The 22,791-nt window shown below is 45.7% G+C and overlaps 1 protein-coding gene across 1 annotated transcript in view; it reads right to left on the reverse strand.

The window, feature by feature from the left end:
- NDUFS7 (NADH:ubiquinone oxidoreductase core subunit S7) overlaps positions 1–14,222 on the reverse strand; it is a 93,625-nt gene extending 79,403 nt beyond the window's left edge. Inside the window, exon 1 of the mRNA XM_069646794.1 lies at positions 14,079–14,222. Within this exon, the coding sequence (XP_069502895.1) occupies positions 14,079–14,094 (16 nt within the window). The 5' untranslated portion in view covers positions 14,095–14,222. The remainder of the gene's footprint in view (positions 1–14,078) is intronic.
- Between the last annotated feature and the right edge of the window lie 8,569 nt (positions 14,223–22,791).

Below are 22,791 nucleotides of genomic sequence, written 5' to 3' on the forward strand. Positions count from 1 at the left end.
AGCTCAGGGGAAAGTTACCTATCTTGGTCATGAGGTAGGAGGGGGTCAAATCCAACCTCTCTCCAGTAAAGTACAGGATGTACAGAGCTGGGAGACTCCCACTTCTCAAACCCAGGTGAGAGCCTTTTTGGGCCTCACTGGGTACTATCGCAATTTCGAACCATAGCTGCACCCCTGACAGCTCTAACCTCACCCAAACAGCCTAGGAAGGTTAATTGGACCGAAGACTGTCAGAGGGCCTTTGATGGCTTGAAAGAAAGTCTGTGTAGGGCACCTGTGTTGTGTGCGCCTGACTACAGCCGACCCTTTATCGTCCAGACGGATGCCTGCGACACCGGAATTGGAGCGGTCTTGTCCCAGCTAGATGACAAAGGGAGAGAACATCCTATCATATTCATCAGTAGACAACTCAAGGGTAGAGAACTTAGGTGGGCTACTGTTGAAAAGGAGTGTTTTAGCATAGTTTGGAGCCTTAGGCGTTTTAGGCCCTACCTTACGGGGTCTACCTTCAAGGTCCAAACAGATCATAAGCCCCTGAAGTGGCTTATGCAAATGAAGGGTGAGAATCCGAAATTGCTCAGGTGGTCCATTAGCCTGCAAGGGCTAGACTTCACCATAGAGCACAGACCAGGGAAGAGTCACGATAATGCAGATGGCCTTTCCAGAAGGTATGTTGACCGTCTGGATGAGGGTGTCTATCCCGTGGGAGATTAGACACCCTCCACCTCAGTCTGGGGGGGGGGGGCGACTGTGATGCTGGAAATGCATCTGAGGGACAGGACCTCTGAATCCTTGTCCTTTACTGCTTTTTATTGTGTGTTCTGTAATGTTTTCTGCCCAGGAGTCCATGTGGGACAGTGCAGCTCTCTCTTTTGGTTTGGTGAACAGACCCATGGGATACCCTTATGGCACCCATGGGTAGGGGTACAACCCTGTGCCCCTAGTGTATGTTTTTGGGCACCTGTGGGTGGCCCACAGAGCAGGGTGTGGGCTGGTGGCAGCTCCATGCTGAAGTTGACAGGTGCTCTGGGTGTCCTCCATTTTGGGATACCCAGGCCCTGCCATTGGGATCAGTGGATTCCTGATAGGGAACAAGATGGCCCCTGTGGCCTCTTGCCTTCTATTGCCTGTTACCTTGTTTTCCCAAAGTCCTGGGAAGCCCTGACTCTGTCCCTTCCCCCTGACTGGCTATTGGGTGGAAGTTCCATATATGGTGTTGTTGTGAAGGCCCAGCTAGACTGACTGGAGCCTTCCCAGTGACTGTATGTTGTGGGTACCTCCTGTGGGTGGGACCTGGGTAAATGGAGTGTGTGACCAATATGCACTCCTTGTTGTGGTCGTCTGGTTTCTGGCATGAGACACAAAGACTGAGACAGCCCTGCCCGAAACTGGCCTGAATGCAGTGTGTAGTGTTGAATGGCTGGGTACTTGTCCCAATCCACATTCCTTGTTGTGAGTGTCTGAAAGGGAGGAGTGTGGCCTGAATGCACTGTGTGCCTGATTGGCTGACTGACTGCATGAATGCCCCTCTGTATGATTGGCTGCTGAGTGTGTGCCAGCAGTGTGGATGAGAGACAGAATAGTATATCTCTCACCACTGTTCAGGGGGTTCAGGAACGTTCAGAAGCGTTCTGGAGCTGAGTCTCCACTCTAAGAGTAACTGGAACTGCTGATCCTCGACGTCCAGCTGGAGAAAGAAGACTTGCTGTGGCATTTGCTTCGACCGATACGAAGGCTGCCGAAATCGAAGACTGACCCGAGAGAGGACCTGGTAAGGCGCCCTCTTCCCGTGCTCCGAGGGACCATCGAGCACTGCTCCATCTTCACCGGAGCGCCCTGGAAGACAGACCCTCGAAAGGCTGCCGACCCGAGATGGGATCGCCGAGGAGATCGAAGTGAAGCACCAGGACATCGACGCCGTCGAAGTCCATTGCCGTCGACCAGGGTTCGCAGGTTTGTGTAACCGCTGGAGGCCCGTCGAAGTTGTGTTGCCCAGCCGTGGGAACCACTTGACGCTGTGCGCCGACGACCGGAGCCGTCCGCTCCTTTGCCTAAGAACATTCGAATCGAAGGACTACCTCATCCGCACCGTCGACCGCTTTGTCCTGCCGGAGAAAGTCGAGGACGACCAACGCGCCGAGGAGAAACCTGCCGGTGGGTTTCCCGCCACCCGAAGACCACAAAGACTCGAACGACTCGACGCCCTTGCTGGGCCTCCGTCTCCACAATCTTTGCGATCCAGAACTATTGTCACCGAGGTGCCCAGCACGCCTCTGCCTTGCAGGACGCCGACGCTCCGACGCCGACGAGCACCGCTCGGACGAAGCCGCCGCCTCATCCTTGTTTGTCGACGGACGTTCGACGCCCCGTGCCTCCCGCTTGAAAGGGAAGGCATTCAAGAAGGGCCGTCGATTCCCCGTCGCCGAACACCGAGTTCCTCAATGTTTCTCGACGCCTCTCAACGATCCGTGACTCCCGCTTGAAAGGGGGTCGCTCAAGAAGGATCTGTCGACGCCTCTTCGAAGAACTCGACTCCACCAGGTACATTGGGGGGTAAAAACATTATAGGAGGGAATAAGGCTGGCAGAACAATATATGGACTGGGCTTGTGCTATATCTTTATTTTACAGGTTGCCCAGGTGGGGGATCTCCACACAGAACTGTGCCTAGTGGTAGGGGCCAGTATTCTGCCTATTGCTCAACCATCTTATTTTCTCTCCTCTCTCTATTGCTGGTTTCACTCTGTTGATCTGTGTGACATTGTTACAGTATTGTTGATGCACTTTAATAAGATATATTTGCCATTGTTGATTTTCCGGAGTACAAAGTGAGTTATTGTGATAAGTGTACATAACCTTCACTATTGATTATATAAAGACTGTGTTCTAACCAATTCAGTGTGTGGACATTCCTTTGTGGGGGCTTGGGGTACACTTAAGAACCAGCCTGAATCACCTCCTGAGAAGCTAGGCCTTGATTGCTGGTCCATTGCTACCGTATTAGAGAATCTTGGCCGGGGTCCTCTGTGCCTCTCCTCTACCATATAGAGAGCAGAAGTACAGACACCCCCCACCGGTCGTTCTTTTCTCTTCACAAGGAGACCCGCCCCGAGGGGGCCTGCCGGGAAGGGAAAGGAAATAGAACCAGCAGCGGAGGGGACGGCACGGGAGGAAGAGGGCTGACATGAAATCGGGACAATCATAATGGGTGGTGGACAGAAAGGTTTATTCAAGGAGGGGAGGAGGGGAGACGAGCAAACATCATGGGATCAGCGAGGGCGAGGAAGCCTGGAGAGAGGAGGAGGGGGACGGGAAGACCTAGTGGCAAGGTCTTCAGGGGAGGGGGGAGGCTGGGGGGGGAAGGGGGTCAGAGGGGGACTGGGACCCTCCAGGTGCTGCCAAAGGGACACAGTGTACATTGCAAAACATCCGGGATCTCGGAGCGAAGTGAAAGTAGGGAGAGGCAAAAAGTGGGGGAACACACTCAGCAGAAACAGGAGACAAATCACCATTCAAATGGGTAACCGATAATGTCAGGGGGCTCAACTACCCGCTGAAAAGGAAAAAGCTTGAGCAATTCACGAAAAGGGGAAAACCAGACTTCCTGGGGCTACAAGAGAAACACCTTCTCCGTAAAGACCAGGGCCGACTCAAGCTAAGGGGGTTCGACCAGGTGTACCAGACATCAGGACCCACAAAAACGGGAGGGGTGGCGCTAGCTATCAGGAACTCGGTAAACTTCAGGGAAGAGGAGACCCTCAGGGACAAGGAGGGCAGATACATAATAGTGAGAGGCAAGATAGCGGAAGTGACTTGTACCATTGGGGTCATTTACGCACCCAACTCGGGGCAGGACTCCTTCCTGAGGAGCATCCTCGGAAAACTAGAGGAGTGCGCAAGGGGTCAGACAATCATAATGGGGGACTTGAACATAGCTTGGGATAAGGCCAAAGATAGATCAGGGGGGGCCAGGAGCACGGGCGGGGGAGCCGTGGCCTCGACAGGGCTAAGAGATAAAATGGCGCTCATGGGGCTGAGAGACGTCTGGAGGGAACTGAAGGGGAACGCGGAGGGCTACACCTTCCTCTCTGAAGTTCATGGGACACAGTCCAGAATAGACTATATCTGGGTATCAGCGAACTTGGTGGGAAGGGTCAAGGAGATAGAGGTGGGACCCATGGGAATAGCAGATCACAAAATACTATCAACGCGGCTAGAACTGGGAAGGAGTAGGGGGGTGTGGGGATGGAAATACCCGGAACACGTGCTGAGGGACCCCATAATAAGGGAGGAGATAGAGGGAAAGATGAGGGAATTCTTCAACAATAATAAAAGGGGAGACACGGCAGAAGACATAAGATGGGATGCGTTTAAGGCTACTATGAGGGGGGAGATCATAGCACTCAAAGCACAAAAAGACACAAGCAGCTGCTGGCCCTGGAGACCCGGCTGGAGGCAGGGGTCGAGGAAGCAAGGAACAAAGTAGCCGAGACCCCCAGTAGACCCAACCAGAGGGAATACAGGAGGGCAGTGGGGCAGTTGGGGATCTTACGAACCAAAAAAGCAGAAGGGGCCCTACTTTACGTGAGACAAAAGTTCTATGCTAAAGGGAACAAAGCAGAAGCTCTTTTGGCACGCCTCCTCCGGGGAGCGTCGTCAAGAAATACAATCTTGGCCCTAAAGACAGAAACAGGCGATAGGGTTACTCAAACAGAAGATATTCAAGATACCATGGCCAAATTCTATGAGACATGTACACTTCACAAAACCCCCACACCCAAGCCCAGGATGCATTCCTGGAAAAGGGAGGCCTGCACAGAATAGACGTAAACGCCCAGACGGGTCTACCCCAAGAAATAACGGAGGATGAAGTGAGGGGGGTTATCAGGAACCTGCCCGCAGGCAAAGCCCCTGGTCCAGACGGGTTCTCAGCAGCATTTTACAAGTCCTTTGCTGGGCTGTTGGTACCACAATTGACCTATCTTTTAACACTTTTGGAGATAGAGGGCAAATAGCGCCATCCATGAAGGAAGCTAAGATCTCCCTGATCCTGAAAACGGGTAAGGACCCCCTGGAAAGATCTTCCTACAGGCCAATAGCGCTCATCAATGTAGACGCTAAGATCTACACAAAAATCCTAGCCAATAGGCTGGAGGGGCTCCTCCCGGACCTGATTCATCAGGATCAGGCGGGATTTATAAAGGGAAGGCACAGAGCGGACAATATAAGGAGGGTGGCACACCTAGTGGAAAAGGCAGAAAAAACTCACCCCGGCGGCCCTACTATCTCTGGACACTGAAAAAGCGTTCGACCGGGTAGAGCGGTCATTCTTGTTTAAGGTTATGGAAAAAATGGGTCTTGGAGACGCCTACTTGCAGATGGTCAAGGCAAACTACGAGGGGCCCCGAGCGAGAGTGGTAGTGAACGGCACGACATCGAGACCGTTCCAACTCCAAAGAGGCACGAAGCAGGGATGCCCCCTCTCGCCCCTCCTCTACGCAATCTATTTAAACCCCTCCTACAGGCCATTCGGGAGTCAGAGGGAATACAGGGAATCCCATTTGGGGGCAGACAGCATAAAGTGGTGGCCTTCACCGACGACATGCTACTCGCCCTGACTAAACCCATAGAATCATGCAAGCAGAGTAGACTATTACTCGAGGAATTTGGGGTAGCGTCCGGATTACGTATAAACATGAACAAATCCGAGCTGATGGACCTGACGCTGGGGAAAGAGGAGAGGGAAGAGCTAAAAAGAATAACACCATTCGCATGGCGGCCTGGGGGGATAACATACTTAGGAGTAAGGATTACCCCGACTCTCACAGGATGGTATGCAGCAAATTACCCCCCCCCCCTAATGAGAAGTATTAAAAAAAGACCTCCACAGGTGGTGGAGTCTCAGGATCTCCTGGCTCGGGAGGCTCACAGCGATAAAAACGGTCACACTGCCAAGAATGCTCTACCTATTTCAAGCCATCCCCCAAAATGTTTCAGCAAGCTTCTTCAGGGAGCTCCAAACAGCAACGAACAAATTTATCTGGGAGGGGAAAAGAGCAAGGATAAGCAGGCAGCAACTCATGGCCCCGAGGAAAGAAGGGGGACTAGCCCTCCCTAATTTCCGTCAATATTATGAGGCAACCCAGCTAAGGGTCATTAGGGAATGGCTCCATGAGGGGGAAGAAAAACACTGGGTCAAAACGGACAGGGCCGTCACACAGCATGATCTAGGGGAGGTCCTGTGGCTACCTAAGCAGCACCGACCAAAACACATGTACGAGAGCTCCATCACTAAATTAGTGGCGGATAACTGGGACAGGCTGGTTAAACACAAAGAGATCACAACCTACCCGTCCCCCTTCACACCTATATTTAATAACAAAGAGTTCACTCCTGGGCTGGAGAGGGGGGCAATCAGGAATTGGCGGGAAGGGGGTTGCCGGAGAATGAGAGACATGTTCATAGGGGGGGAAATCAGAACCTTTATGGACTGTAAAAGGGACTTCGCCCTGGGGGAGGGCGAGAGACTGAGATACTCCCAGCTGCGCCACTGGCTTCTCCACCCCACAAACAAGGAGGCGGCCACTAGATCTCCGACCCACTTCGAGAAATTCTTAATGACCAATGACGGCTCGAAAGGGCTAATCTCGCAGCTGTACAAGATTCTAGACGAAGCTGTTCCGAGGGCACAATGGGCATATATGGGAAGATGGGAACACATACTGGGCAGAGACATAGAGAAGAGGGAATGGGAGAAGCTCTGGAGGAAAATCCCCAAACTAGCGAGAGCCTCGCAAACCCAGGAAGCCTGGTACAAAATACTCTGGGTGGCATTATACTCCAGCCCGCCTGCGCAGGATGTACCTGGAGACAACGGAAATCTGCTGGAGAGGCTGCGGGCAGGAGGGCACAGCGGAACATATCTGGTGGAGGTGCCCAAAGATAGACCCATTCTGGAAGGAAATCCGTCAAGCACAAGAACAGGTGTTCGGATCAGGGGGGGGAACACGCCCCCGGAATGGACCCTCCTGGGCCTCCGGCCCGAGGAAGCGGCAGGAGAAACGAGAGGCAGAGAAAGAGCGCGGGCGATACTTACTATAGCCGGAATGACAATGATAGCCCAGAGGTTGAAAAGCTCTGACATTCCGACATTCCAGGACTGGCTGCGTAAAGTGTGGGAAATCGTGGCAATGGAATGGGCCACATATGCAATGAACAATGTAATGCAGAACTTTGCAGGCGAGTGGGGGAAAGTGTTAACTTTCCTCAGAGACGACTTCAGGATCGGATGGCGTCCGCAACGCTTAAGACTGTTAGATCTGCAATGACCCCGAAGAGACACAAGGAAATTACGGGAAACAACGGAAAACCTGAGGCAGCACCGCAGGGAGGGGGTGGGAAGGGGGGGGGGGAGCTATGGGGAATGTTATATCTGTTGAAAAATGTAATAAAAAGAATTTTAAAAAAAAGAATACTCTGTTCAGGCAGGACCAGAATTATAAAGGCTCCAGTTAAGAACCTGGGTTGGGTTGGGTTGGGCGGTTCTTTTTACAATGTAACCGACACTATTAAAACACGAGTAGGGCTTCGATCATAAACATACCAAAATGTGTTGTGCTTGGAATGATCAAAATATTTGAGTTCTGCTTAGAAACGCAGAAGGGGCCTTTGGTTACTGCGTTTTTTCTGCTCTTCTTATAATAAAATCCCTGCACATATTGAACAGGAAATCAACGTAGTGATGATCAATATTGCATAAAGCAAAGAGACTCAAGCATATGATTGGCTGGCACAAAAATTACACAGAACCTAAGGCTGTGCAGCCTCCAAGAGACACTGCCCAGACGAGGCTCAGCCTTGTTCTAAGCGTGGCAGTAATATCACAGAGGCTGGTGCATGAATGTGCTGGTGTCTGGGCAGATAATCCCTGCCTATATTGCAGCAAACTACCTGAAAGAAAGGGAATATGCCATGGTTACGATAAGCAGAGATGTGCCAGCTTCAGACGGATGGGATTCTGCTAGTGTTGTGTGCAAGATTAAAGGATTTGCCATTAGCAAGCGGGATGATGAAATGTAACTAAATACATCACATCAATGTAGGATTCTCATTGTCTAAAACCTTGTAAGATTTCATTGAATTAGCATGCAGGTGTGCCAGTTTTCTAGACTGTTTCCTGTCTCTCTGCACACATCCCCCCCCCCAATGCTAATGTCGTTTTGCAGGGCCGGTAGCGAGTTTCAGGTGTTGTGGCTCGTCTCCGGCCCATTCCAACCTATAACTTTGCCTGCCCACATTTTGGCCCTTTGGTAACCTCACCGCCTGTAACCAGAGAAGGCAGGGGGAGCTACTCTGAAGCCTTTCACCAGTGAAGCAGTTTCTGTGACCAATGCTCCGTCACCACATCTCACAGGTGCAGGCTTGTTTCAGGCATGCAAGTAAGCTATGGTAATTCAGAAACTGGCAAAAACCACAAGCTTTTTCCTTTCTTTTTTTCTAATTGGGGGTGGGAGATTGGGGGCAAGGGGTTCCTGAAAAGGGCCCGTTTGAAGAATTCATATATGTGAACCAGAGAAGGTGTCTTAATGAGAGGATGTTTTGAGCTTCACTAACTTATGAAGCATATAAAGTTAGGAGTGATGTTAAACAAGCTTTAGGTGCTATTTAGGATTTTTTTTAAAGTCACTCGTTTAGGTATTCTTGTCATGATTTTGCTTTTTCGATTCTTTATCCTAAAACATTTTGTCCCATGTTAACTCTGTATTCAGTTCATGGCAGTCTTCCCCCATCACCGGACAGCTACCATCAAGAAAACATTAAGAATACAGATTACAAGAAACGGAGTGATTGAAGAAATTAAAGTAGTGCAATCAGAACAAGTACAATGACCAAAAGTACCTCCAGTACAGATGGCGTAAACGGTAACACATTGTAGTGTCAACCTGGTAAAGGCTATGTGGAGGCATTCGCTGCTGTTCCTCCAATCCCCCCATGCCCTTACGGGTTCAACTCTTAGAAAGATTATGGATTTCTTTTTCTAGGGTCGGCCGGGATTACAAGACTCATCAAAAACACTTTGAAGATGTATCAGCATGACCAAAAACTCAGAATCGTCTTCTTGAGGTTTTGCAAGGAGGCGAAGGCTGCAAGAATATATAAGAGGTCCATAGAGTATCGAAACGTGGCCTACACTAGTCCCTCCTCAAAAAAGGGCAAATCTAGTGTTGGCTTTGGGCATGGAAAGCCTTCAGGATTTGGGTCAAGTCTCTGGTATCGCAGAAAGTCAATAAATGAGAAAAGAAACAAAACCAAGGAATTATGGTAATATTTCCGATGCAGAAAACCCAATATATTTGGAGTGACGCGACAAGAAGAATTAAACATTAGTACTTACCTTATTTATTGCATTTGTTGGCAGCGCCCAGACCCAGAGGTACCACTGTGGCAGTATACAATCAAGTAAAGAACAATGCTAGAACATATCTGGTACAGATGAATGTAATATAGTCAGGCTGCATCAAAGCGGATGCAAACGGAATGAGGAAGTCGGTCAGTTTGAGAGGTACTCAATCGTATTTGTTAAACAACCAGGTTTTTTAGGCGAGGGACTTTCTGAAAGTTAGGTAAGAAGGTTCTTCTTTGATGTAAGGAGGCAAGTCATTCCACATTACAGTGGGGTCAGTAACCAGAAAGCTAGATCCCCCACTGCTCGCTTTCTATTGTATCTGAGGGTGATAAGAGCAAGAGCGTAGGCAACGCAAGGTTGTCTTTCTGACCTACGTCAGTTTAGGAAGGAGGGTGCTGCTTTATGAATGCCACAATGAGTAATCATTAAGATTTTGAATTCAAACTAGGCTTTTATCGGTAGCAAATGGGCATCACACCTGGCTTGAGATGTTATCAGTGAGCTTTATACCCAACGCAGCACAGAGAGCATTGTTTTGAATCAGTTGTAGTTTGGAGATATTCTTGGTGGAGGTGCCAAAGAGAAGAGCATTGCAATAGTCCAATCTACTCCCAATGATTGCCAGGGTAAGGCAATTGTATGGAGACAAGAATGTTCTGCTTATGTTGCAGATGAGGCAAGGGTATTAATGTGCTTGTGTCTGGTAAATTATGCATCCATGGTTTTCACATGACTGGAGACAAGGATAGGGTTGCCATCAATGCAAGACATAAAATAAGCAGTGTCACATAGCAATTTGCTATGCAATTCTGCAGGTTTGCTATTTAAATTGATACTTGTGCAGCACAGCCAGCTATTTAAATTACCCTGTTCAATGAAAGCAGAGCTCTCCCTAAATTCCTCTTTTGCTCTGTGGGCTTTCGCCACCCTTTTTCCTGTGATCACTGCAAGTTCAAAAGAGGCTAATGGAGAGAGAGTGCAGTAATCATCTCCTCCGCTCTTAAAAGTGCCAAAGGACTTGGGAAACGTTTTCTTTTTCAAATACTTGCAAACCATGTCCATTCATGTCTTTACATTTTACAGACACTCATCTCACTAATGTCTTATGTCAGCCGTATGCAAGAATTCTGTATTGTTGCTCATTTCTAGTCTTGGGTACAATAAACATCTGGTTACAAATATTAGTACATAACTAATCAAATAGGTTTGTTTGCTAATCAAGATCATTTTAATTAGCAAACTCTACTGATCATTGTAGCCTTGCAATGGAGAAGGGGGGGAGGGGGGCAAGTGACTTAAGCCGATGAGGGACCCACAAGGAGTAGTTCCGTTTGTCATCAAGACAGAAGAGATAATCCTTAGCCCTTGGTAGAGTCTAAGGAATAGTCCCCTGTGAGTTTCAATAGGATTTGTGTGCCATCAGCAAAGTTGGTGTAGGTTATGTTCAGGGTGACAAGAGGATTGAATAGGAGTTCAGTATACATGTTGCAGGAGAAATGCAGGATCCCCGAGTGACACCGTAGGGAACGGGAATATGATCAGCTGCTTCAGAACCTATGGAGATCCTGGATGAGCGACCACTGTGGAAAGACTTGACCCAACTGGCGGTTACACTGGAGAAGTGGAATTTAGTGATGAGGTGATCGCATAGGATGTCATGGTTGACAAGATCGAAAGCAGCAGAAAGGTCAAGAAGAGTAAGAGGACGAGATCATCAGAGTCACGTATGCAGTCAAGTTGGATCTTGAGATGAAGGAGGGCAGCTTCTTGACATTATAGCGTCATTGTCAGCACCTTTAACTCCCTTTCGTACCTGGAGCTGAAAGCAAAAAAGAAGGAGGCTCAACAGAGGGAAACAGACTTGAGGTGGAGCTTCAGAAGTTGCACAGGCTTGGCATCTCTTTAGGAGAATGAGTATAAGAAAATGTGCAAGAATTTGGGCAACTCAAGATTGTTTTGATCCAACATAGGAAGCAAGAAGAGAGCAGTGAAAACAGTAAATACTATAAAAGAAGAGTCTGTCCCACGCAATTCTAGCAAATATTTTATTGTACAATCTCAACCTCAGCCAACTTAACCGACAGAAGCACAATCATGTTCTGATACAATCTCTATGCTAAAACTCTGTGCCAAACCAGAGTTAGAGGAAGCACGTAAAAATGAAAAGCGAATCCTAAATTCATGGCAAGTAAATATTGAGTCTTATATTTTTAATCCTAGATCCAGTATAGAGGCAATACCAGCACAAATGAAGATTAGGTGGTACTAAAGTGAAACGCCACCAGTAAAGAACAAAATAACAGTTTCCGTGATAAGCATATCTTCATCCTCTCCAGCGTTCATATAATATGGAAAGGACCTTAGGAGGCACTCCGAAACAAAACTCTAGCATAGCTCAGAGAAATGGTTGGCCTGGGAATTATTTCATAAGGGAATTTGATTAGTTTACAGAGGGTGCACGTCCCTAAATGGGATCCTGAAACCAATATCACAGGATTGGAGGCTGTTGGCAAAGTAAACTTTCAGAAACCTTAAACCACAGGTCTTTTCTGGGACTCAACCCACAACACTCTAGCTTATCCTGAATTCCCCTCCTCGGATGTCAGACGAAGCTCCCTCTGGCTGCAATCCCTTTATTGGTTATATCAAATAATTAATTTCCAAAGAATGGTTTTGTTTTTAATTGAACATAATTTTTATATGCATAATTTAAGTTACCTGTATTTTATGTTGTATACTTGTTATCTGGTACACCAAAGGTCTGTTGGCTAAAGTGTGGTTAGAAATATTCAATTCTACAGCTGTAAATAATTCAACTGACTGTCGTCACCTGCTACTATCAAGAAACAAGAATCTAATATTTGCACTCAAACACTCAGAATAATTGTACTAACTGCATTAAACAATATTGAGCACACAATTGTCAATAAATAGAAAATAAAGGTCTTTACTGGCATCGTTGTTTTAACAATTATTTGTTCTGGGCTCCACCAATACATTTGTGGTACTGTTGTCATGCTACAAGCCAACCTTCCCAGAGTTCTCATGAGACAGAAACCTGATTAGATTCGAGTAATGTGATAATCCGATTGTTGGAGCTCAGGTGATGATGATTGTTTATAACGCACTTAATACCCAGAGGTTCTTAAGCGCGGACCCGGGGATGTTACTTGCTTCCAAGACGAGCACATTGCCCCGGAGCGATCCTCCCAAGACAATCAAACATTGCCCCCGAGCTATCCTCCCAAGACAATCAAATGGTTAGTTTTAAAAACAAATAACAGTGAAGGGCAGCACAGACATATGTATGTAACTGCGTAGAGAATTAAAGGCTTTAGTACATCTGCAAAACATCCTACTGGTGCAGGAGCCCAATAGGGGAGATGTGGCAGTGAAGCACCTAGTACAAGGACAGATTTTGTGGACATAACTGGACAGCTTTTGGTGTGATCGCTGCACCAGTACGGAGCATGGCAGGACACCAGCATAGGAAACAAAACTAAAATGGAATAATAAAAAGGTGTGATAAGAAATTGAGGGGAGCCCGTTTCTTTTAACTGGAAAAATTAAGCCAATTTATTTTATAATGTTTGGTGGAAGCCCATTTGCTCCATCCGCCGGATCAGAAAATGCTATGTCTTTTTATGTTATGCACAAATTTTACAAAAAAAATGTAATTTATTTTAACAATATCTTAATTCTCAAAATTAGTATTTAATTGCATATTGATATTTAATCGTTATTTGCTATTATTCCGTCGTGTGTCCCGTCATGTCCTATGTCTTTGAATTTCCCCTGTATTCGTCTCCCCTTTACAAAATTCCAATATGGTTATTGGCTTAGATTTAAATAATGCTTATTGACTCAGTTTTACTCGGATTTGACATGCTCCTTGAATATTTGATGTACTTTTCTCAGTTCACCGATTTGTTGTACATCATTGTGTTCTTATTTAAAATTAATAAAAACTTTAAAAAGAAAAAGAAATTGAGGGGGGCCCATCGAGTCACAAAACAATATGAGGGCAAAGCCTAAGTTTACAAGCAGCTAATATTTTAAAGATGTGTAGCCTATATAACTAAAGGAGTAGCCTAACGAGTCGAATTTCAAGACATGGACGGAAAGAGGTAAAACCCATTTTCAAAGGTGTATTAAACACAATCATCAATAAAACAGTGATTAAGATAATATGAAAATAAAAACCATGTCAAATAAAAATAGCTCAAATAATGTTCAAATCACTGAAATAATTTTATGACTGATGTCCAATTCTATTAAATCAATCGAATGACAAAGAGGTCAATATAAAATGTTGAAAAAAACCAATGTTTTCGCTATATTAAAATTTCTCATCGGAACAGAACACCAAAAGGTCCGAAACTGCTATCGTACACTTGGGATCACCTACTGGGGAAGAGCACCAATCACTCAGATTCTCTTCAATTGCTTTTACCGCAATGAAACGACAGATGAACTAGAGGGCACATGCACGGTAAAGTGATTCGAGGTCATTTCCCATTGCTATGTCAGAACAGGACTCCCGCCCTCACAAGTAGCTATGAAGCGGGTGCCAGGACACCTCCCCCCTACACAACACCCTTGTCCCTCAGTCTCCTACAACCCATACTACTCTCCACTCAGTTCCTCCTCGTTGCACGCGCCACTCTCCTCACCGGACAGCGCTGCCATGTTCCGTTCCGACGTCCTCTGCAGATGTACTTCCGGTATCCTTGGAGAGCGAGACCAGTCCTACTGCAAAATAAATCCGTGATGCAACACAAAGGCACTTTTCTCCTTGGTAATGGCTGGTTCCTATTCGAGTAAAAGACCTTACCCAAACAGTCTTCTGTCATGTGACGTTCAGCTGATGTAGGTATGGCTGGGAGTCGAGAGAGAGTTATACAAGAACACTGGATTGGGCACAGAATCACGGTGGGATTGCGAAAGTAGTTGCTGTCTGGTGTTAAAGAAGCAGATAGATGGGAATAGGGGGGCTAATGCTCGATTAATTACCGGTAATCTTTATACTCCCACTCTTCCCCCTTTATTACTCCTACTCTTCCTCGTCAGAGTACTTACACATACACGCCAACATTCTGAAGCACCTGGGGGATTTCGTCAGAGAAATCCGAAGAACTTAATTTTCCCAAAAGAATGCAATGTGTTATATTCATTTTAGGTGGGAGAAACTGAAAAATAGCAATATTTTGAAATGAAATGACTAAATCTTGGGGAGGGGGTCACTCGAAAGCCCGAGAAAAAAGGCTGCGGGCTGATGAGGCTCGGGAGCAGACGAACATCTCTGTAAATAAATCTCCCTTCAAAATGCATAGATTGCTCAAGTGACAGACCACAGGGCTACACAATACTGAGAAGACTACTCAATCCGATTCGGTACGTACACGGAGCACTGGTGCCGCAGATATGGGCTGATACACAACATGGGCCCTCAGTGACGACCGCCCGTTCTTTACATCCGCGACCTAGGACCAGGAACCAGAGTTAAATGAAACCCATCAAGTCATATATTTTGCGATACTACTGGCTCATTAACAAGGGGGGTCCTGGGAGTCCCTCTGCCAGACATTAGTCCTGGTTACGAGAGACTTACCTAGAGTCTTTAGCTCACTATCTTTCACAGAGAAGAAATATCCTAAACATATCAGTCTTTGTCCTGCCCAGGGGCAGTCCAGCACCGAAATGCTAGGCAATTCTCCTCTGAACAAGAGTACCAACAGAAACCCCAGACACATGTTTCGGTCTGGTTGGACCTCATCAGTAGGGTGGATCTGTGCCTCTCTAAGAATAGTGAGCAAGGGGTCCACGTCTGGATTCCCCTAGTAATTTAGGGTGAGGCCCAAAGTTACTTAAATATGCAAATTAACAAGGGGGGTCCTGGGAGTCCCTCTGCCAGACATTAGTCCTGGTTACGAGAGACTTACCCAGAGTCTTTAGCTCACTATCTTTCACAGAGAAGAAATATCCTAAACATATCAGTCTTTGTCCTGCCCTGGGGCAGTCCAGCACCAAAATGCTAGGCAATTCTCCTCTGAACAAGAGTACCAACAAAAACCCCAGACACGTGTTTCGGTCTGGTTGGACCTCATCAGTAGGGTGGATCTGTGCCTCTCTAAGAATAGTGAGCAAGGGGTCCACGTCTGGATTCCCCTAGTAATTTAGGGTGAGGCCCAAAGTTACTTAAATATGCAAATTAACAAGGGGGGTCCTGGGGCAGGACACAGATACAGACTGATATGTTTGGGATATTTCTTCTCTGTGAAAGATAGTGAGCTAAAGACTCTGGGTAAGTCTCTCGTAACCAGGACTAATGTCTGGCAGAGGGACTCCCAGGACCCCCTTGTTAATCTGCATATTTAAGTAACTTTGGGTCTCACCCTAAGTTACTAGGGGAATCCAGACGTGGACCCCTTGCTCACTATTCTTAGAGAGGCACAGATCCACCCTACTGATGAGGTCCAACCAGACCGAAACACGTGTCTGGGGTTTCTGTTGGTACTCTTGTTAGAGAAGAATTGCCTAGCATTTCGGTGCTGCACTGCCCCAGGGCAGGACACAGACTGATATGTTTGGGATATTTCTTCTCTGTGAAAGATAGTGAGCTAAAGACTCTGGGTAAGTCTCTCGTAACCAGGACTAATGTCTGGCAGAGGGACTCCCAGGACCCCCTTGTTAATCTGGATACTACTGGCTCGACACGGTCGCACTTACCGACGCATAAGACCTGCGGCAGATAAGCGTGTGAGTGTCAGGATCCCCTCTGTGTAGACACCGCTAGGGGGGGAAATGCCCAAGTCTGGGGATACCTGCACCGGCACCAGATACCACACATAAAGCGGGAAGCCGCAACTGATTACCAGGGGCAGCCGCCGACACGGCTAGACCTGGGGTTGTGACACCAGCACCGGGCGGCCAGCAGGTATACTACTACACCGACTCACCCTGCATGATCAACTAACGTCACTCGCTGGAAGCCTCCCCTCACCACAAGTTCCTAAAGGAAAAGGAACGGCTGAGATCGGCGGAGATATGCACAGTTGAGCCTAGGAAGGGCGCAAAGAATTAACCCAGGCCATCTTACAATGAAGATATGCGGCAGCACCATATAAAACCCCCCACGCCCTTTGCAGACGTATGGAGCCACCTGAAAGAGGGTTGCCACTGCCTGATCGGAGAACGTGCATCACAGATAACTAACCTGGCTACAACCAATGCAAATCGTCCCAGAAGGAACATCCTGTCGGACACAAAATAGACACTTCAACACCGCTGGAGCATGGCGGAGGGCAAATACGACCGCCACTAAGGCCGGGAAAGACAGTCACCGGATCCGGCACCAAGCTCAATAGGGAGGTGGACGATAGATTAAAGCAATCAAATGACATATCTGTTCGATTGCTGCCAACACGTCCCCGTCTCACGGGCCATCGCACCCCCAAGATACCAGGCTGATCACAGAGGAGCACACATGACGCAGAGAGGAGTTCCCTGATTGGACCAGATGCAAAGGAAACAGTGAGTAACGACATACCCACACCGTGGGGATCATACAGCCTGTGCTATAAGGGTGTACTCAGCACGCTACCAAAATCGTACTACAGATGTTGGTTAACCCACGCACACCCGGCTGACCAGGAAGAGACATTTCTTCATCTTTAACATAATCAACACCGGGGAACACCCTCTCTGGTGCATCATTAGGGTAGATATTTTCTTGCATACATCAAAGACTGAGACCCCCGAAAGCATCCCTCTCTAGAAAAGAGCATCCTCAGAAGACAACAAAAGGCGACGGCCCCCAAGCAGATAACCTCACGCCTGCGTCTGCCAGGCCACTGAGAGCGACGCACAACATGCAATAGAAGCCTGATAGGTCACGCAAATTCCAACCACTCCTATGCTAATACAGGAGGCAAATCACAAGTCAACGACAATAGTGGGGGCATGCTGCAGAGTGACAAGACTCAAGGTCTAGAAAACACACATGGCGCCGTCCAACCTGGCATTCCACCACAACGATTGAACAGAAACAAACCAGAGATGGATGTTCAGACACAACTCCAAACCATATTGGCCGAAATGAGAATAATCGGTCAACGGACTCAGGAGATAACGTAACCATACAAGTTATTAAGCGGGACCTCCAGGGTGTTCAGTCTCGCCCAACCGCACAAGCAGAGAGAATGACGGACGACAATGCATTAGTGTGGTAGAAGACAAGCAGGTAGCGGCAGCAACAAATCTGGATGGCGTCATTAGAAAGGTGCAACGGCTAGGAGAAAGGATTGAAGATCAGGAAAACAGATCCTTTCGTAACAATCTCTGCCTGGTCGGTCTTCCGGAAAACTCAGAAGGACCAGACTTGGAATCCTTTATGTATGACTTCTTTCGGGACACACTGCACATTGACAAAGCGAGGGATCACGTTATCGAGAGAGTCCATCGAGCCCGTATTCCCAAACTGCCCCCGGGGGATCGCCTGCGTATAATAACAATGCAGCTCCTGAACTTTCAACACAAGATGGCCATTCTGAAAGCCTATAGAGCCGCAACCCCAATACGCATCGGGGAAGCCGACATCAGAATCTTGAACGATTACTCAATGGAGATATCCAGGCGGGGAAAGGGCTTTAACCCAATCTTTGAGGCACTCAATGCTACTGATCTGTGGGATATTTTAACCCATACAAATGAGCCCCACTGCCTCAATTTACAAATGGCGAAAGAAACAGCCAAAAATGGATGCGCTAACCCCTGTGCGCGCAAAAATCTGCAAAACTGTGCATGGGCCACACTCACCAAAGGCTGCACACCCATGCCACACAGTCAAAGTTGGTGTAAAAACAGGACTCACTGAATGCCAGTAGGTGCTGTTACCCGTCACATGAAGCAAGGGCACAGAAGTGGGCTAAAATCCGAAAATGCCTGTAAAATGCAGTTTTCCCAATCAATTGCAACCTTCAAAGTGCTGTTTTGGTCCTAAATTCAGTAATTTTCCAAGTGAACCATTGAAATGAAAAATGTGATCAAACCACAGATCATCCAGTGCAGTCAGAGAAAACCGAGCCTCACTGGCTGACAGCAGCTAAGAAATGTCTTTATGAAACACCAGTCCAGCAACAAATTTTTTTCAGTTACACAGGAAAAATGCAGATAAAAGTGGCAACATATAACAATCCGTCTCATTTTCAGCTGTAAAGAGAAACTACAAACAAAAGGCTGGATACATATCTCCAAACTGAAAAACAAATCCCAGCACTTCAGGAAAGAACTGGTGCTGCAGAGGAATATCTGATGTAAAGGACTCAGTTTAATTGTGCTTTGTACCTGCAGAAAGTGCAAAAATCGCCTGTTTAAAAGTATGTTTTTGTTGAAAGGCATAATTATTTAAATGTCAAAATCCACCTACAACTGTGTTTTTTTTATTTGTTTTAACTTAAACTCCAAACCCAGTCTGGAGCTAATCAACTATTTAATTCTGACCTGACAGCCCAGCCTGGGAAAGATTCACACTTCAGCTTGACACTCAACTGCTACAGGAAGCCAAGCACAAAGGACAGGCTGAGCACTGTCCACTTCTGGGGAGGGGCCGGAAACCTCCCTCTACACCCCACCCTGATCAAAGGGATTTGACAGCTGTTGCTTGTGAAAGGGAAGTTACAAAGAAAAAAAAAACTGGTCTGAACTTTTGGTGTTTAAATCCTTAATTGTGATTAAGTTTGAAACTCTTTAACTGTGCAACCTGAAGGAGGATACATCTAAAAATTGGTAGATGTTAACCTAATTATAGGCCATTGCTTTGAAGACATTAATGAACCCTGTACCACCAAAGGAACCAAAGTTACAGGAAAACCCAAATTGTAGCAAAACTATTAACGCTGCAAGTATCAGATTGTATATTCATGCTCCAGTGATAATCGTCCAGATATGTACTAAATTAGAAATTATTAGTCCAAACCATTATGATTAAAATTGATAAAATTCCATAGAATGACAAAGACAGCTCTCAAAGAGATGGGGATTGAATGTGAAAGTAACCCATCAAGTATGCAATGTATGTGTCTGATTATATCAGGGGACATCATTTTAGAAATGTACATTTGTGCAAAAGTTAAGTTTTGGTCAAAATCAATGTGGGAGTTCCTAAATCCCATCATAAAGATGACAGGTCTGTTCTGATTGCCAACCAGAACAGGGCAAGTGCCCGTGGCCATTCACAGCCATGGGGACTGGGGGTGTTTTGAAATTCTGCCCACACCATAAACTTTGTGATGTCACTCGGTAGGATAAATATAGGAACTTCACTACACATACACACACTGCTTCCTGACCACATCCAGATTTCCACACAGCGCTTTGTTCCAGAACTCTTCATCTTGCAGCTGATTCCAGACTTCTTTGCAGAATCCAGACCTTAGCATTGCTAAACTCTTTTTATCTAGACCCAAATTTAACCATCCCAAACTTAAGAGAATTTAATTCTGATCCAGTCTGATTGCTACCATTAAGGCAAGCCTGCTGAAACTCGCATCCTGCTAATCTGCCATGTCCAGTGAACAGAAAGGCCAATCCATTCCAACTCCAGTTGAGGTGCCATCCAAATTGACCAGAACCGCCACTGACAATCTCTCCTGAAGTGCCCTGCTGCCGGTAGACCTGACCCAATCCGATGACCAGAACTCTGATGGTACAATATTAATTACAAGGAACTGTAAGTATCAACAGGAATAACATTGACCCATAGTATATTTGAATTGTCCTATCGCATTTTCAACCTATCCCCTCTTTAACTTCAGAACCCTAATATTGTCAGACCCATTCTTGCGCTGATTTTTCTCTCATCTGTTTCATTAAACCATAACCCATTAGTGATTTGGATTAAATAAAGTAATTCCCATAAGAACGGAAACTAGAGTATCATATGTGAGGAGTTACAATCGGCCGTGCGTAACTGATTCATGCGTGGTATTCTCTTTTCCATAGTCATAAATATAGTGTAATAAAACCAATCTGTCATTTTTAAAACTGAATTTCTGCTTTTCTCTGCGCCTATTTTTCAAAAACGCCTCTTACTAAAACTTCTATAACTTCTTCAATTTTATAGATAGAAACCCAATTTCAACTCTCACTAATACCCAAGACCCTTAGCTACATCCAGAACCATGAACCGCATCGCGGAACAGTGTTTTTATCAAAAATCGCATTGGGAAATTTTGCCGCAAATTTACATTTTCAAAAGTTTACACTTGTCTTTTTCCCATCGAAAGTGTTTCTTCCCTCCCATTCTGATCTAAAGTATGTGCTGTTGCTTATCTTGTAGGTCATGTGTGCTAGGACCTGTTTAGTGTGTTTCATAAGAATATTTATCAATTTAAGCATTTTTGTACCCTTTTTCATTTTGGCTTAAAGCCATTTTTGGTGCCTTAAGAACTTTGCAGAGGAAATATTGAAAGGGCTTCTAGGCAAGAATCAAGCAGCACCAAATGTTCTTTATTAGTAAAAAGTGCATTTCAAAGGAGAACCTGAAGGTTACAACGACGCGTTTCGCGATCAACTGACCGCTTGTTCACGATAGTAGGGCAAACACAGACAAAGGACTCCTTAAAACGCAATTCAAACTCTATGGTTGCAATGTATAGAATGTCTCATTCAGAACGTTACTCTAATGTGAAGAAAAAGCAGTCGGCCATATTATAGTGACCAAATTTACCTCATGTCAACCTCTGTAATCTCAAATAAGTACATTAAATAATGTACTTAACATGAAGTGACAGTTTAAAGATTTCATTGTTGCCGCAAACGCCACAAAATTCATCAAGGAGGGAACAAACCAAAGAGATGGCAAATACCTTGTGGAAACCTAAATGGTCAAAATGGGAGGTAAAATAGTTGTCAAAAAATAATAATAATAACCATTGGAAAGAGGGAAGGAACCACACATGCATATAGTAAGGTTCGCCCTGCAAATGCAAAATACAAAAGCAGTGGCGGACTGCATAGCACCTTAATATAATATATGTAAACATTAATATGTTGTATGCAAAAGAAGATGTAGTAGAATGTCAAATACCAACCTTCCAAAATTAAAATTAAATGAAACCTGTGCCAAAAGAGTGATAAGGCACACTCACAGGTATATTGCCATCTCCCCATTATGGACCCTCTATGCGAGTTGTGCACGTGCGCGAGTTGAATGACATAAATACATGCGCCTTGATCATCGGTAGTCACAATCTTACCAGTACATCGAGTGAACATTGTATATATGTTAGGGTAAAAAACGGGTCTAATCAAACACGTATAGCTATATTAGGACAGGGTTAAAGTGCTTAGTGCATAAACAATTGTGCAAAATGCAAAGTGCAAAATGCATAGCAGCAATAGTAGGGGGAGGGATAGACAGGGTACAGGAGAAAGGGGAAAAGGGAAACGCATGGGGATCAAAATTACATTCTCTACAGCAAAGATAAAACGCACAGTGCTCTACGTCCATGGGTGCACTTATCATATAGTCTCAAAATTTGAAAACCAACCAAACTCCCTTAAAAATACAAGGAGGATGGCAAAAGAACGTGCAGCCATGGACTTCTGGAGAATCATAAAAATATAGATCCACAATAAAGTGCAAAGTGCATAAACCCTAAAATGCCCCAATTTAGGAGGCAAACACCCTTCCTGATAAGCCTTAGGATTTCCCATAAATAATGCATACATGCTATATAGGCCCGTTCCATCATTGATTAAGAAATCCACACATTAAAATAAAAAAGGAGGAAAAAGAATGCTGTATGCATAAATATTCATGATACCCAAAACATACGATTATTGATCTTAAAAGACGAGACTAAATGTAACACTGATTGAATGCGTTAAAAGAGTCCAAAGAGTATTGTGTAAAAAATAGTATACATCACAATTATCAATCTAAAAAGATAAATATACTCCCTACTAAAATACAAGTTAAAACCTGATAATAATACAAAACAGAGCGACATAATTCATGAAAAAACAACCATAAAAAATGTGTCCTATCCTAGATGGAATGATCTTGTTGACATAAGGCAAGTGAAGACTTTTTTACCGGGGAAGCCAAAAATCCAGCAATAATACATAAGAAAAAGACGTAAAATATGAGCTATTAGGTCCCCAAAAAAGTGTACAATTCTTCATCTAAATTATGACCCCTAGGTTTCTTGGTCTCTAGGTCCAAAATAGATTTAGTCTCCAGTTGCCTCAGCAATAACTATCGATTGCCTCCTCTTGGTAACTTGGGCACTGTGAGAATCCCAAAGAAGGAAAAACCCTCCAATTTACTGTCATGTTGGGACTGGAAATGTAAAGCCATCGGATAGTTAGAATCAGTGTTTC

The sequence above is a fragment of the Ambystoma mexicanum genome, chromosome 1p, assembly GCF_040938575.1.
Source record: "Ambystoma mexicanum isolate Mex_15411 chromosome 1p, UKY_AmexF1_1, whole genome shotgun sequence".
Lineage (NCBI taxonomy): Eukaryota > Metazoa > Chordata > Amphibia > Caudata > Ambystomatidae > Ambystoma > Ambystoma mexicanum.